The sequence below is a fragment of the Somniosus microcephalus genome, chromosome 5, assembly GCF_052327205.1.
Source record: "Somniosus microcephalus isolate GS21.2 chromosome 5, FLI_Smic_1.0, whole genome shotgun sequence".
NCBI lineage: Eukaryota > Metazoa > Chordata > Chondrichthyes > Squaliformes > Somniosidae > Somniosus > Somniosus microcephalus.
This window is the reverse complement of record NC_140991.1, coordinates 72840808-72857738: the sequence shown is the minus strand read 5'-3', so window position 1 is coordinate 72857738 and position 16931 is coordinate 72840808. Positions and strand designations below refer to the sequence as shown.

Sequence of the window (16931 nt, the reverse complement as noted above, 5' to 3'; positions counted from 1 at the left end):
CCTTCTACTTTTTCACCTGCGAGGGTGATCTGTCTCACTTCCGGCCATGGCCCCTACCCGCCCTGCAGCTCCTCCTCAATGGGACCCCAGTGGCTGCAGCAAGGCTGGGGGAAGGCTGCTGAGGGTTAGTTGGTGAGACAGCAGATGCCCTTGGGGGTCGGCCTGGACCAGCTCTGGGCCTGGAGGGCCCGGCTGCGGACTGCTCCAACTCAGCTTGGGCGGCAGCAGTCTGTCCTACGGGTGGTGGCAGCTGCAGTGGAGGAGTGACCGTGTTGGCTGCAGGAATCCTGCCAACCTGACAGAGCACAGGCACTCCCTGGTCGGCTGATTCACTGGCATGCGCATGGGCCAGCACTGCAGCATGCGCAGCAATCTGCTGAAGCACAGACTGCTGGGCTGCTGCGGTGCGGCGAGTGCCCCGGCAATGCCTGGCCGAGCCAGCGAGTGTGGTAGCAGTTAGTGCCCGTGTGGCCCTGGTCTGTGTCTGGATGACACCAGCCAGTGAATGCACGGCACGACTGACCACTTTGCTGGAGACCGCCTGTGCTGCTGCGAAGTCCTGCAGACTCCTGGCCTGTGCTGCCCCGAATTCCTGCACACTCCTTGCCAGTGACTCTATGGAGTCAGGCATCATTGCCACTGCAGCCATGAGCTTAGTGTGCCTGCGCTCAGCCTGGGCGCCCATTTCCGCTAGGAGCCGCACCTCCTCTGCGCTCACTGTAGCAGGACTGGAGGCCACACACTCCCTCCGGGGAGAAGGCCGCCGAGCTTCCCTACCCGTCCCGCGTTGCTGCAGCCCGCTGGTCCCCGTAGCATCACTCTCCTCCGAAACTTCCCCCCCTGCTCCCCTCCGGGGAGGACGTGTCCCCAGCATGGCGATGGGCTGCCTCGGCCGAGGGTGTCCCTGATGGGGCGACTTCCTCTTCCTCCTCCTCTAGGTCTGAGTCCGACACAGTGCCAGCTTGAGGGACCGCCTCCTCGCCTGGCGAGTCACCATCTGAAAGCAGGGAGGCACAAGAGTTGCTTTAGATTGCGGACATGACGGCAGTGAGGGAGGCATGAGTGCTGCTATGCACTGCATTGGTTCGATAGTGGCAAACGATGCTGGCGTGAGGCGCAGGTGGAAAGAGAGAGGTCCAAAAGGTGTGGACCTTACCATTAGTGCCCAGAACAGGGTCGACATCTCCAGTCGTGACGGGGCCAATCAGCCGGCCTGCCATGATCTGCTCCACTCGCAGCTCTTGGTTGCTGAGATGCTTAATGTCAGGACAGCCTCCCCCAGTCTGGCGCTGCTGTCTCTGGTTGTGCGCCAGCTTGCCCTGCAAGAGAGAGGACGGCCTCTAAGTACAGTGTGAAGCCCTGATGTTGCCTGCACAGCCTCCCATGGTGGAATAGCCCTGACGGTGTGAAGCCCTGATGTTGCCTGCACAGCCTCTCATGGTGGAATAGCCCTGACAGTGTATAAACTCCTGAATATGCAAGTGCTTTTCATGACAGTCCCATAGCTGCTGGATGAGGGCTGGGCAGTAGGGCTTTCACGTCCCTTTGGCCATCAACTGAGGAGCACATGCAGGGATGAGGAGGATACTGGAAAGGGTACTCACCCTGACAACCCGAGTGAGGTCGTTGAATTTTTTACGGCATTGGAGGGGAGCCCTGGCAACCACGCTGTTGGAGGCGACCCTGTTTGCCACCTCCCTCCAGGCTTTCCGATATTCGGAGGGCAGCGGCCTCCTGCCACCTTCAGGGAACAGAACATGGCGCCTGCGCTGAACTGCGCCAACCAGCACCCTCAGGTCACCCTCGCCGAAGTGCTGCGCTCTCTCCCTTGGCTTCTCCATTCTCCTGGCCGTGGAGCAGTTGAATTAGCACTGTTCAGGCCTTCCCTCAGGGCTGCAGTGTGCAGGGCGTGGTAGCCAAACAATTCCACCCTCCCCCTTTAAGTGCTGACCGGCGCTTGACTGGCTGCCTTCAGTCAATAACTCGCTGCACCTGCGCTGCGCCCGCCTTCGGTGTTTGCACCCCGGATCGCCGGCTTAGCGCCTAATGATAGTCGTGCATCGCCTGCTTTAGCGCAGCAGCAACCTCTTGGGGCGATGCAACTGAATATCGGCGAAGGTGGTGCTAAGTTGCGCTGGGCGCAAAAGTTAGCGAACGCCATGCTGTAGCGCCCCAAACGTGGCTATACTGAATTTCTAGGCCTAAGCTTGTTTGTTGTGCCGTTAAGTACCTTCAATAATGCTTTTAATTCAAGGCCTCCACCTCCCCCAAAAGCCTGTGCTTTGTACTGCATAGTATTTACAGTACAGAAACGGCCATTCGACACAACAGGTCTATGCCGGTGTTTATGCTCCACACAAGCCTCCTCCCACCTTAATTCATCTCACCCTATCAACATATCCTTCTATTCCTTTTTTCCCCTTAAATGCATCTATGCTATTCGCCTCAACTAGTCGACATGGCAACAAATTCAACATTCTAACCACGCCCTGGGTAAAGAAGTTTCTCCTGAATTCCTGGGTTTATTAGTGACTGTCTAATATTTAAAGCCCCTAATTTTGGACCCCCCCCCCCCCCCCCCCCCAAAAGTGGAAATACCTTCTCTATATTTACCCTGTCGAACCCTTTCATAATTTTAAAGACCTCCTATATTTTCCTGAAGAAAAGAGCCCCAGCCGGTTCAGTCTTTCTTGATAGGTATAACCTCTCAGTTCTGGTATTATCTTTGTAAATCTTTTTTGCACCTTCTACAGTGCCTCTATACACTTTTTGTATTATGGAGACCAGAACTGAGCACCATACTTGTGTGGTCTAACCAAGGTTCTATATAAGTTTAACATAACTTCTCTGCTTTTGAATTCTATCCCTCTCGAAATGAGCCCCAAGGCATTGTTTGAATTTTTTATTGCTTTATTAACCTGCGTTGCTACTTTTATTGATTTTTGAATCTGTACCCCAAGATTCCTTTGCCCCTCCACCCTGTTTAGATTCTTATTTTCGAAGGAGTGGGTGGCCTCCTTATCCCTTCTACCAAAATGTACCACCTCACACTTATCTATATTGAAATTCATTTGCCATTTACACACCCATTCTACAAGTTTGTTAATGTCTTCTTGTATTTTGTTGCAGTCTTCCTCCGTATTAACTATACTCCCAATTTGGTGTTTTCTGCAAATTTTAATATTGTACTTCCAATTCCCAAGTCCAAATCATTTATGTAAATGGTGAACAACAGAGGTTCCAGCGTAACTACCTTTAACCGCTACTCTCCGTTTTCTGTTTTGTAGCCAGTTTGTTCTCCATTCCGCTACTTGTCCCCTGACTCCACGTGCTCTGACCTTTGTCATGAGTCTACTATTGAAAATCCAAGTATGTTACATGCACTACATTACCCATGTCTACTCTTTGTTACTTCAGAGAATTCAATAAGGTTGGTTAAGCATGACCTACCCTTTTGAAATCAGTGCTGACTATTCTTTTATGTTTTTGGTTTCTAGATGCTTTCCTCGTCTATATTTTTGCCCAGACTGTTAGTCAGCTGAAGGCAGATCCTGTGGTGTGCACAATTTCCCAGAACATATCAGTAGTATTTGGTCAGCCCAACTGGAAATATGATTATCAGTTTCCAACACCACCTGCTTAATTTCCCCCCAAAATAATTTGAAGAAAACTTGAGGGAAAATCCTAAGAGCTATATTCAAGTAAAGATTATCATAGAATGATGCAGCACAGGAGGCGGCCATTCAGCCCATTGTGTCTGTGCCGGCTCTTTGAAATTAGTCCTATTTCCTTGCTCTTTAGCCATAGCCCTGCAAATTTTTCTCTTTCAAGTATTTTCCAATTCTCCTTTGAAAGTTATTATTGAATCTGCTTCCACCACCCTTTCGGGCAGTGCATTCCAGATCATCATAACTCGCTGCCTAAAAGATTTCTCCTCGGCTCGCCTCTGGTTCCTTCGACAGTTACCTTGAATCTGTGTCCTCTGGTTACTGACCCTTCTGCCACTGTAAACCGTTTCTGCTTATTTACTCTATCAAAACCCTTCATGATTTTGAATAATGTACCTCTATTAAATCTCCCTTTAACCTTCTCTGCTCTAAGGAGAACAATCCCAGCTTCTCTAGTCTGTCCACATGACTGAAGACCTGCATCCCTGGTACCACTCGAGTAAATCTCCACTGCACCTTATTTAAGACATCTTTCCTATAGTGTGGTGCCCAGAATGGGACACAATATTCCAGGGAGGGCCTGACCAGTAATTTATAAATGTTTAGCATAGCTTCCTTGCTTTTGTACTCTGCTTCTGTTTATAAAGCCAAGGATACCGTATGCTTTTTTTAACAGCTTTCTCAACTTGTCCTGCCACTTTCAAAGATTTGTGTATGTACACCCCCAAGTCTCTCTGTTCCTGGACCCCCTTTAAAATTGTACCATTTAGTTCATTCTTCCTACCAAAATCCATCACTTCGCACTTCTCTGCATTAAATTGCATCTGCCGTGCGTCTACCCATTTCACCAATCTGTCTGTCCTCCTCCAAAATGTTTTGATAGAATGAGTAGGGAAAAACTTTTTCCTTTGAGGCATTATCAATTTAAAGTAAGGAAAAAAAGGAAAGGACGGGCCTTTATATAGTGTCTTTCATGGCCTCAGGATGTCCCAAAGCACTTTACAGCTAAGGAAGTACTTTTTGAAGTGTCATTACGTTTGTAATGTAGGGAAATGCCCCAGCTAGTTTGTGCACAGCAAGGTCCCCCAAACAGCAATGAGGTACATGACATGATAATCTGTTTTTGTGATGTTGGTTGAGGAATAAATATTGACCAGGACACCAGAACTCCTCTGCTCACTAATGATCACTAAGAGAGTGAGGGGAGATGTTTGGATACATTTCTTTACACAGAGGGTTGTTGGAGCATGCAATGCCATGGAGATTTTTGCAGGAGAAACCATTGCATCATTTAAGGGAAAATTAGATAAATATTTGAAGCAGAGGAAGATATAAAACAATGGGGAGAACACTGGGTAGTGGGATTAGTTTTGAATTGCTGAAGCAAAGTGACAGTGCAGATGGTGAACTTTAGGATTTCAACTAAGCTTATAAATACATTTATTAACTTTATTTTTTACTTATGAAAGAAAGCTCAGACAGAGACATTTGATCACTGATTGCACAAGATTAATTAATCTATATAATTGAGTGAAATGCTAATTATTTGCTGTTGAGTAGAAGACACAAGAAGCTGTGTAAAGTAGTTTTTTGTACATTGACCTGAAATAATGCAAATCATTCCATTCTCAATTTTGTAAAAATCCATAACACACCGTGGGATTTATCTCTTGGTTAAATTTTTTCTTGAAGTTCTGGAAGTGTTTTTTTATATATAAAAAAAATTGAGGCCACTGATTTGCAGTTTTCACAGAAAAATAAATGTTACTGAATTAATTCCCCAAAACACCAATAAAAATCTCAGAATATCACGTAAATCAGTGGTCGTAATAATACATTGTACATTACATGATGTAGGGCCCCTGTTGTTATGAAATGGCACATGCTCTGGCTCAGCATGCACAACGACTATCCATGTGTTTTATTTTTTTTCTGTCTATTTGGAGAAAGTCTTTGACTTCTTTCTCATTAAGTTTCCTTGACTTCTTTCTCATCCAGTAAACCTGCTGATAAAACCAGAAACCAGATAAAACCAGCTACCTCTTTCACCCCTTAGGGTGTGCATCTCAAAACCATTTTCTGTTATTCTCAAAATGAATAGGGATCATCTGGGCTTAACGACCTGGGATGAGACAATTGACTCTTGCAGTCTCCATTTGAAGCAAACTGCGACCTGTGATATTGTATATAATGGCTTGTCTAGCTTCTATACACATCTTCAGCTTGCAGCTGGGGACTTTTTGCTTAACCTGTGTGAATTCACTTAGTTTTAAATGTAACTCATTCCTAAATCCTTTCTGTGAAGAAAAAAATCAAATATCCTGAAATGTGACTCTCTTAGTATTCATAAGATCAGCACCTCCATTTTGTGTTTGTGGATTATTGTCAGAATTACTGGTTTATAATGACTAAGTCAAATTTTCTTTTTATTAGATGGGGTTCTAGGATTTTTGCTGGGTCTTAATTGGATAGTGCATTGGAGACACTGATCTCACTTGCTTCCCCCACACTGTTGCCTTCATACCACATTCTACCCTACGTAAACTTGAGGTCATCCAAAACTCTGCTGCCCATGCCCTAACGCTCACCAAGTCCCATTCACCCATTATTCCTGTGTTCGCTGACCTACATTGGCTCCCAGTTAAGCAACGCCTTGATTTTAAAATTCTCATCCTTGTTTTCAAATCCCTCCATGGCCTTCCCCCTCCCTATCTCTTTAATCTCCTGCAGCCCCACAACCCTCCGAGATAGCTGCACTCCTCTAATTCTGGCCTCTTGGGCATCCTCGATTTTAATCGCTCAACCATTGGCAGCCGTGCCTCTAGCTGCTTAGGCCCTAAGCTCTGGAATTCACTCCCTAAATCTCTCCGCCTCTCTACCTCTCTTTCCTTCTTTAAGACGCTCCTTAAAGCCTACCTCATCTGCCCTAATTTCTCCTTATGTGGCTTGGTGTTTTATAACGCTTCTGTGAAGCGCCTTGGGATGTTTTACTACGTTAAAGACGCTATATAAATACAAGTTTTTGTTGTTGTTGCAGTGTCCATTCACTCGGCTACTTCTTGGCTCAGTTGGTAGCAGTCTGAGTCAGAAAGTTATAGATTAAAGCCCTGCCATGGACTTGACCACATAACCTAGGTTGACATTTTAATACAGTACTGAAGTAGTGCTGCATTGTCAGAGGCATGGTCTTTCAGATCAGATATTAAACTGAAGCTGCGTGTACCTGGTTAGGTGGACGTAAATGATCCAATAACACTATTTGAACATTCCTTCCTGAAACAACTCTGACAAAAACAGATTAGCTATTTGTTCAGTTGTTTGCTGTTTGTGGGACTTTACTGTGTGTAAATTGACTGTGGCTTGTGCCTACTTAAAAATAGTGACACTGCCCATCTAATGTAAACCTTTGGTTGTTAAGTATTGTGGAGCCTTCCTAGGATGTGATGATGTGCTATAAAAATGCAAGTTCTTTATTTCTTTGCCTCTAGTACTTAGAATCCTTTGGTAATCCCCAAAGAGTTGTTGGACCCCCAATTTAAAAGCTGTTGATTTTCTATCTGCATTTTTTTCTGACTCTTCCATCTTCCCACTTTTTCACTGGCCCACACAATTCTAAATTAGTTCTTCATTGGTCTAAAATTGATTCTACAGCCTGATGTATTTTTATTAGTCTCTACAGGTGAGTAAATACTATTTTGACCTGGTTGAGTTAATGTGCAACAGGGCCAAACTTTCTCACAAAAAGTTGGCTGACATTTAGCAGATTGAATTGATTAATCAGTGGATGGGATAAACATTTGGTGCAGATAGCTGCGCACCACACAAGTTTTTTTAGTCTTATCAGGGATACTTAAAATGCACCTGCTATTCCTTAACTCGTCTGCTGAATTGGTCAGCAAAAGGATTTTTATTTTGCAGGTTGCTGGTTCTAATGCTTATAAGGTTTACCCAAGGAATAGTGCTCTTTTGAAGTGTGTGTACTTTTTTATTGTATTGTAAAAATATTATGAATGTGTAAATGGAAATTCTTTATTAAACTGAATCAGGATGTTTACAAGCTGATTTTCTAGGGAAAGCATGAGGGTTTCAAATAGATTTTTAAAAATTATTTAAAAAATAAGTGAATTACTGCCTTCGGTCATCTATTTTAAATGACAGAGCTAATAATGACATTTGTGTTTTAATCTATTAATATATAGAAAGATTAAGTAAACCAAAATCACATACTTGGTTTTTGCACTCATCTTACTGAATGTAGCTTTATCAGTTAACTAATATTTTTGTTGCAGGCAGTCTGTTAGGAACCCCGAGTAGTGTAAAATCATCTGGCAGTTCAGTCCAATCACCACAAGAGTTTCAAAGTTTCACTGAACCGGATACAAAAAATGATGGTTACAGTCATTCACAGCAGTCCTCAACTAGAGAGACAACTAAGGGGGAAACTATTGATCAAGAAAGGACTTTGATTAGTGCAAGTCCTGTGCTGGGCCTCCCGCCTACATCGTCTGGACCTCCCCAAACAATAAACATTGAAAACTCAAAGCACTCTGAGAGCGGTTGTGGAGATTATGGCATCTCTGATGTTACTACTGTGAGTTCAAGCGGAGTACCAGGATATAAAAGAACTCAATCTTCAGTCATGAAGGAAGAGACAGTAAAAGAAAAAAAACGAAAGGGAAATAAAAAGTATAAGCATGGACCTGGCAGACCAAAAGGAAGTAAAAATAAGGATAGCATTTCCCAGCTGTCTATATCTTCTGCATCACCATCATCATCTGTTACATCTGCTGCAGGAAGTGTGGCAAGTGCAAGTCTGCAGAAATCTCCATCTCTACTCCGGAATGGAAGTTTACAAAGTCTTAGTGTCAGCTCATCTCCAGCTGGTTCAGGTGGGTGTTTGGATAAGTTTGTGTACCAAGAACATTTGTTGCAATAACTTAACCTTCTCTCTTTCTCTCCCCTCTCCTTTTGCTCCTCTCTCTCCCTCTCTCTCTCTTTTTCTTTCCTGCCCCCCTTTTTCTTCCCCCTCCTTTCTCTTTCTCTTCCCCTCTCCTCATTCTCTCTCTCTCTCTCTCCCCCTTTACTGTCGAAATCTCGACTCCGAGTAAGACTCTAAAACACAAACAGTACCGTCAGATTGTTAGTTTATTTTTACTTGCACAAGGGGAGAGCTGCCTGGACAAAGGCTAGGCCAACGTCTCCACCGAACATCAGCGAATGCAGCATATTTATACACTCAAACAAGCAAGCGTTCCATAAATCACATGTAATGGTATTGTATCATTTTAAACACATTAAGAGTTTGCACAAGGACAATCAAAAGGTCAGCAGGACAGAAATATCTCCAGACAAGGTTAGTTAATCATATATTCTGTCAGGAGGTTCTGTCTGAATCTTGTTACCAAGATGATTTACTTACTCATGTCTGATCATCTTGTTACCAAGATGATTAGCTTACTCAATAGTTTTGCTTCTTTGTCTAGCGACAATCATTAATAGTTTATCTATTCTATAACCTTATGCCTCCCTTGTGCTAGTGAGTCAATTATAGCTGTTATCACATCTTCAATGTGGGTGGGTATTATGAAAGATCTCTTGGTCCTGGACACGTTGTGACACATTTACTTTTTCTTGCTTTAGCTACAACCTAAGCAAGTTTGTTCTTTTACTTGGCCATTTTATTCTACCCAGCATGCTAAGTATAATGTCAATTTCCACATTCCCCCCTTTTGTCCTAACTAGGACAATAATCTAATCAGATCTGGATTCTTCGGAGCCTTTCTAACTCCATGGCTTCTGCCTTTTCTGAATTTTGTTGAAACAGCCAATATGCCATTTTATTGGAATTAAAGGGGATAGGTCTTAATGGAATTCCTCCCTTCGTACGGATGGGCACCTGTGTGCATACCCAACAACTGGAGGCATTAGTTCCCCTAGCATATACAAAAAAGGTGTTTACATGCAATTTGGGCATTACAGGTATTATAAGTGTCACAAGGAAACATAGTCCTAATGTCCATTTCCATTTACTGATGGGGTTGGCAATTCCTCTTCCTCGGGTTCTGGGGCTCTTTTGCAGTGCGAGGCGTGGATCCATGTTGGTCTCTCTTTCACCTTTACAGCAGTGTTGGTGGTTAACAGGATCTGGGACGGACCCTCAAATCTTGGGTGAAGGCTACTCTTTCTCTTGAACACCTTCACGTAGACGAACTCGCCGGGCTCCAAGCTATGGCATCTTCCTTCGGCAGGGTCAACTTGGGCTTCTTTTACCTGCGAATGGAAACTAGAAATACATTTTGTTAGAGCAATGCAATAGTTTAGCATATTTTCTTCCATTTTGTGAATGTCCATTTGTTTAGCAGTAAACGGTGCGGAAAAAGGCAATCGTCGGGGACGTTCCATGATGATTTCATGTGATAATCCTGTTGTTCTGTTTGTTGCTGACCGCATTACCATCAATGCTAGGGGTAACAGTTCGACCCATTTGAGTCTAGTCTCATCACATAGCTTAGCTAACTTATTTTTCAACATTCCATTATATTGCTCCACCAGCCCAGCTGACTGTGGATGATAGCTGCAGTGAAAATGCTGATTGATTTGCAAAGCCTTACACGTCTCTCGCATAATTGTCTCAGTAAAATGTGACCCATTGTCACTCGAGAGTTGTACAGGTATACCGAATCGTGGTACAATTTCCTTTAACAAATGTTTAGCGACGGTAACAGCGTCATTCTTTTTACATAGAAAAGCTTCAACCCATTTAGAAAACACATCTATAATAACTAATACATACTTAAAACCCATACATGCGGGTAATTCAATAAAATCCATTTGCAAATTCACAAAAGGTCCTGTTGGATTTGGGTGGGAGGCAGACTGTACCTTCTCCGTATTTCCTGGATTCATCGTCTGACAGGTAGTACACTTTTCACTAATTTGTTTTGCAATTGCCGAAATACCCGGTGCGAACCATGTCTGTGCGATATAGTCTGCCATCCCCCCTTTGCCCGCATGTGTGAAAGTATGAACACAGCGGGCAATCTATGGGAGCAAAGATCTGGGTGCCACCACGCGGCCGTCATGGTGAACCCACACTCCCTTAGGTGTTTTATCACATTGATCTTGTGCCCAGGCTAACACCTCCTCAGTACTGGCCTGTGACTGAAAGGCCAATACATCATCCAATGTGGGCGGCAAATCAACGGGTTTTGTGTTTTTAAGAACATAGGCTGACACCTGGGAACCTGTGTCTGACAAAGCAGCATCTTTTGCAGCCCTGTCATTGCCCAATGCAATTTGGTCCTGATTGCCTGTGAGTGCTTGACATTTAATAATAGCAATTTTACGTGGACACTGGACAGCACGTAAAAGATTGTCAACTTGTTCTGCATTCTTGATCGTTGAGCCTGCGGAGGTCAAGTAACCCCTAAATTTCCAGATCTGTCCATAATCATGGGCAACTCCAAAGGCATACCTTGAATCTGTATAAATATTAACAGTTTTGTCTGTGGCCAAGATACATGCTCTTGTGAGCGCGAATAGTTCTGCTTGTTGTGCTGAAAAGGAGTTTGGTAACGACATTGCTTCTACAGTTGAATTGTTCGTCGTGATGGTGTAGCCAGTGCGGGAAGTACCTTTGTCATCTCGGAGGGCTGAGCCGTCGACGAAATATATTAAATCTGGATTTTCTAGCTGTGTTTCACTTAAGTCCACTCGGGGTTTGGTGACCAGCTGGGTTACTGTCTCACAGCAGTGGGGTGTGCCATCCTCAATGGTCGGGAGGAGCGTAGCTGGATTTAGGGTTGCGCATCGCTTTATGGTCAAGTTTGAATTGGACAGTAATTCTACCTCGTACTTAATGGTACGTGCTGATAGTTGTTGAGTGGCGCATTTGGTTAACAGCACCTCGACAGAGTGTGGGACATGTAGTACTGTATGATGATTTAGAGTCACAGTTTCTGCTTGTTGTACAGCATAGTAAGCGGTGACGAGTGCGGGCAGGCATCCCAGCAGACCGACTTCTTGTTGGTATAATGCCCTGGTCAAGTAAGGACTTGATTACTGGTTCAATGCCTTGTTCTGCTGCTTGGGAGAGAGGATATTGTACTTTTCTTGGGAGTGGGACTGCAGGATTGAGGGTAACCTTGTAGGGTTGGGCAGTTAACATCTTTCCGACCTCATTGGGGTGGCTAGACCATACTTGCTTGGGGATTTGACTCAGAAGTTTCTCTACTTCTGGTAGGAGCGGGAAGTTATGGATGTCCAACACCCTTGCCTCAAATTTGCCTTCGAACAGCAGGCTTGTCTGCAATTCCACCCCGTATCCCTGCTTTTCTTCATACTGGACCAAGGTACCCTGAGGCACTTGCCACTCTTTTTCTATTCCTAGTCCTCCCATTCTTTTAACCATTGGTCCCAAGTCCCTTGGTGCATGTCCTTGTGCCACCGCTAGGGTGCAATGTGGCTTACTGTCTTTTTCTTCAAACAGGTCCCATGCTTCCATGGGTAAAAGAACAGTGGCGGTTATGCCATCACAGAATCTACAGTGCAGATAGAGGCCATTTCGGCCCATCGAGCCTGCACCGACACATATCCCACCCTATCCCCGTAACCCCACGTATTTAATCCCCTAACACTAAGGGTCAATTTATCATAGCCAAATCAACCTAACCTGCACATCTTTGGACTGTGGGAGGAAACCGGAGCACCCGGAGGAAACCCACGCAGACACAGGGAGAATGTGCAAACTCCACACAGACAGTCGCCCGAGGCCAGATTTGAACCCGGGTCCCTGCTGCTGTGAGGCAGTAGTGCTAACCACTATGCCACCGTGCCCCCCTTCGGGACCAATTAAAATTTTGTGAATTTTCAGCAAATATCTGTGTTGCAGAACGGGCTTATAATATCTTTTGTGGTATTTATCCATTCCTGTCTCATCATAAAAGGCTGTGCAGTGGGGCTCTGTATGCCAATGGCCCAAATGCAATTCTTTCTGGTATTCGGACACCGATCTAAGGACAAATTGGAGGGAGCCTATAATAGTTGACAATGTTTTGCTAAGACCATCTTCACAAATCTGCCATGCGTATAGGACTGGGGACAATTTGATCTGTCGTGGGTGCATACCACATCTGTCTACGGGAACATGGACTTCAAGTCCTTTTTCAGAGCAAACAATCGTTGCCTTCATTTTGCATGATAAGTCTCTTCCTAATAAATTCACTGGTACTCCTTGAGACAGTAAAAAGGTATGTTGATTCCTGTAATTATCTACTTGCACATTGAGGGGTTCTGACCAAGTCATGGTCTGAGTAATTCCTGACAATCCTACGCAACTGGCACTACTGGCTGTACATGGAATTCCTTCTGCATATTGTTTTGTCAACACTGAATTGGTGGCTCCCGTATCTACCAGAAAAGGAATTTCTTTTCCCTCCATATTTATTATTAAGGTGGGCTCTTTTGTCATATTGGTTGAAACTGCAGGCAATCGTACTAGGGGTAATTGCTTTTGGGCAATCTGCGGGTCAGGTCCCAGGCGTCATGTTGAATAGGATAAATTTAAACTTTGTCCACTTTGATTCTGGGTAGCATTTTGTGCTCCCCACTGGTTGTGGACTGAAAAATTCGCTTGAGGGCGGGTGTGCGCCTGCGCTTGGGTAGAACCATTTCCCTGGGTAAATTCATTACCTTGTCCCCCATTTTGTAGTAATTGCCAGTTTTGACTTTCTTTCTACCACTTCTCCCTGGGTCCCTTTCTAAGAGACACCCCTCGAGACATGTTATTAGGTCTAGATTAAATGTACCATCCGGTGGGAATGGCCTTTTCCCCTTTTTGGTCCATTTTACCCATTTGGGTAAGTCATCTATTGATGTCTGACCACAATTCTGGAGCATGTAACAGGCAGGTGTGCCTTTTTCTGGTGTTTTACTTGCTCTGGCTCCCATTTTTATTGGTTGCGATCCCCTGATTACTTTTTACTCTTCACCAATTTAAAAGTGTTTCTAAGACCCAACCTCCCCTGTTGAATCCCCTGTTATGTTTTTCCAAGAGCTCATAGAAGATAGGAGTAGGCCATTCGGCCCCCTCGAGCCTGCTCCGCCATTCGATGAGATCATGGCTGATCATCCAAACTCAGTACCCTGTACCTGCCTTCTCCCCATATCCCTTGATACCTTTAGCTCTAAGAAATATATCTAACTCCTTCTTGAATATATTTAAAGACTTGGCCTCAACGGCCTTCTGTGGTAGGGAATTCCACAGGTTCACCACTCTCTGGGTGAAGAAATTCTTCCTCATTTCTGTCCTAAATGGCTTACCCCTTACCCTTAGACTATGACCCCTGGTTCTGGACTCTCCGACCATCGGGAACATTCTACCTGCATCTAGTTTGTCCAGACCTGTCAGAATTTTATAAGTTTCGATGAGATCCCCTCTCATTCTTCTAAACTCCAGCGAGTATAATCCCAATCGACCCAATCTCTCCTCATACGTCATTCCTGCCATCCCAGGGATCAGCCTTGTGAATCTTCGCTGAACTCCTTCCATGGCAAGAACATCCTTCCTCAGATAAGGCGACCAAAACTGCACACAGTACTCAAGGTGTGGTCTCACCAAGGCCCTGTACAACTGCAGCAGGACATCCTTGCTCCTGTACTCAAACTCTTTCGCTATGAAGGCCAACATACCATTTGCCTTCTTCACCACCTGCGTGCTTACCTTCAGTGACTGGTGCACAAGGACACCCAGGTCTCGTTGCACTTCCCCTTCTCCCAATCTATTGCCATTCAGATAATAGTCTGCCTTTCTGTTTTTGACACCAAAGTGGATAACCTCGCATTTATCCACGTTATATTGCATCTGCCACGCTTCTGCCCATTCACCCAACCTGTCCAAATCATCTTGGAGTTTCTCGGTATCCTCCTCGCAGCACACACGCCCACCCAGCTTTGTGTCTTCTGCAAACTTGGAGATAGTACATCTAGTTCCCTTATCTAGATCATTAATGTATATTGTGAATAGCTGGGGTCCAAGGACCGATCCCTGCGGTACCCCACTAGTCACTGCCTGCCACTCGGAAAAAGACCCGTTAATTCCTACTCTCTGCTTTCTGTCCGCCAACCAGTTCTCTATCCAAGTCAATACCTTGCCCCCAATCCCATGTGCCTTAACTTTACACGCTAATCTCTTATGCGGGACCTTATCGAAAGCCTTTTGAAAGTCCAAATGCACCACATCTACTGGTTCTCCCTTATCTATTTTCCCAGTTACATCCTCAAAAAATTCCAGTAGATTAGTCAAGCACGATTTACCTTTTGTAAATCCATGTTGACTTTGTCCGATCCTGTCACTGTTTTCCAAGTGCTCAGCTATTACATCCTTTATGATGGACTCTAGCATTTTCCCCACTACCAATGTCAGGCTTACCGGTCTGTAATTCCCACTTTCTCTCTACCACCCTTTTTGAATAGTGGGGTAACATTAGCTACCCTCCAATCCATGGGTACAGTTCCAGATTCCAGCGAATTTTGGAAGATGATCAGCAATGCATCTACTATTTCTAGGGCCACCTCCTTACGTACCCTAGGATGTAGATTATCAGGCCCTGGGGATTTATCGGCCTTCAATCCCGTCAATTTCCCTAACACCATTTCCCTACAAATACTGATTTCTTTCAGTTCCTCCCTCTCATCAGACCCTATGTTCTCCTCTCTGGGAGGTTATTTGTGTCCTCCTTTGTGAAGACAGAACCAAAATATGCATTTAATTGGTCCGTCATTTCTTTGCTCCCCATTATAACTTCCCCTGCTTCTGACTGCAAGGGACCTACACTTGATTTCACTAATCTTTTTCTCTTTACACATACCTATAAAAGCTCTTAGTCAGTTTTTATGTTCCCTGCTAGCTTACTTTCATATTCTATTTTCCCCTTCTTAATTAATCCCTTTGTCCTCCTTTGTTGAATCCTAAACTGCTCCCAATCCTCAGGGTTACTGCTTTTTCTGGCCAATTTATATGCCCTCTCCTTGGATCTTATGCTATCCCTAATTTCCCTTGTTAGCCACGGTTGAGTCACCCTTTTTGTTTTATTGTTATCCCAAACTGGGATGAACAACTTCTGTAGTTCATCCATGCGGTCTTTGAATGTTTGCCATTGCCTATCCACCGTCAACCCTTTGAGTGACATTCCCCAATCAATCCTACCCAATTCGCGCCTCATACCATCGTAGTTTCCTTTATTTAAATTCAGGACCCTAGTTTCCGAGTCAACTACTTCACTCTCCATCCTAATGAAGAATTCTATCATATTATGATCGCTCTGACCCAAGGGGCCTCGTACAACAAGATTGCTCATTAATCCTCTCTCATTACATGATACCCAGTCTAAGATGGCCTGATCTCTGGTTGGTTCCTCGACATATTGTTCCAGAAAACTGTCCCGTAAACATTCTAGGAATTCCTCCTCCACAGTATTTTTACTAATTTGGTTAGCCCAATCTATATGTAAATTAAAGTCACCCATGATGACTGCTGTGCCCTTACTGCATGCTTCTCTAATTTCCCTTTTAATGCCATCCCCAACCTCCGTATTACTGTTTGGAGGTCTATATACCACTCCCACTAACGTTTTCTGCCCCTTGATATTTCTCAGTTCTACCCATACAGATTCTGCATCATCAGAGTTAATATCCTTCCTTTCAATTGTGTTAATCCCCTCCTTAACCAGCAATGCTACCCCACCTCCGTTTCTTTTTTGCCTATCCTTCCTAAATATTGAATACCCCTGGATGTTGAGTTCCCAGCCTTGGCCACCCTGGAGCCATGTTTCTGTAATCCCAATCAAATCATATTCGTTTACCTCTATTTGCGCAGCTAATTCATCCACCTTGTTCCGAATGCTCCTTGCATTAAGACACAAAGCCTTCAGGCTTGTTTTTTTAACGCGCTCAGACCTATATGAATTATTATTTACTGTGACCATGTTTGATTTAAACCGTTGAGTTCTTTGCCTTCTAATTTTGTTTTTCTCCTTCCTGTCTTTTGCTTTTTTCCTTGTTTCCCTTTCCTCTATAGTCCTCTATAGACAATGGTAGCACAATAATACAAAGCTAAAAAAATATTAGAGATGACAAAAATTTCAAAAACCCAGAGGGGTATACAGATCAAAATTCTTATACTCTAACTAAACAAATAGCCAATTCGCGGTCTGCGTTGTACGCCCCTACAGACTGAGTCCTTAACAGTAAAACTTATTACTTTAA

The 16931-nt window shown here is 44.3% G+C and overlaps 1 protein-coding gene across 11 annotated transcripts in view; it reads left to right on the top strand.

Annotated features, from left to right (window-relative positions):
- mllt10 (MLLT10 histone lysine methyltransferase DOT1L cofactor) overlaps nt 1-16931 on the top strand; it is a 280530-nt gene that overhangs the window by 143649 nt on the left and 119950 nt on the right. For 10 of the 11 annotated variants that reach the window (XM_085987805.1, XM_085987795.1, XM_085987794.1 and 7 more), the window contains one exon: nt 7958-8557. The exons of the other annotated variant lie outside the window; for it this stretch is intronic. In XM_085987805.1, coding sequence (XP_085843931.1) covers nt 7958-8557 — 600 coding nt within the window. The remainder of the gene's footprint in view (nt 1-7957; nt 8558-16931) is intronic. 11 annotated transcript variants of the gene reach the window in all.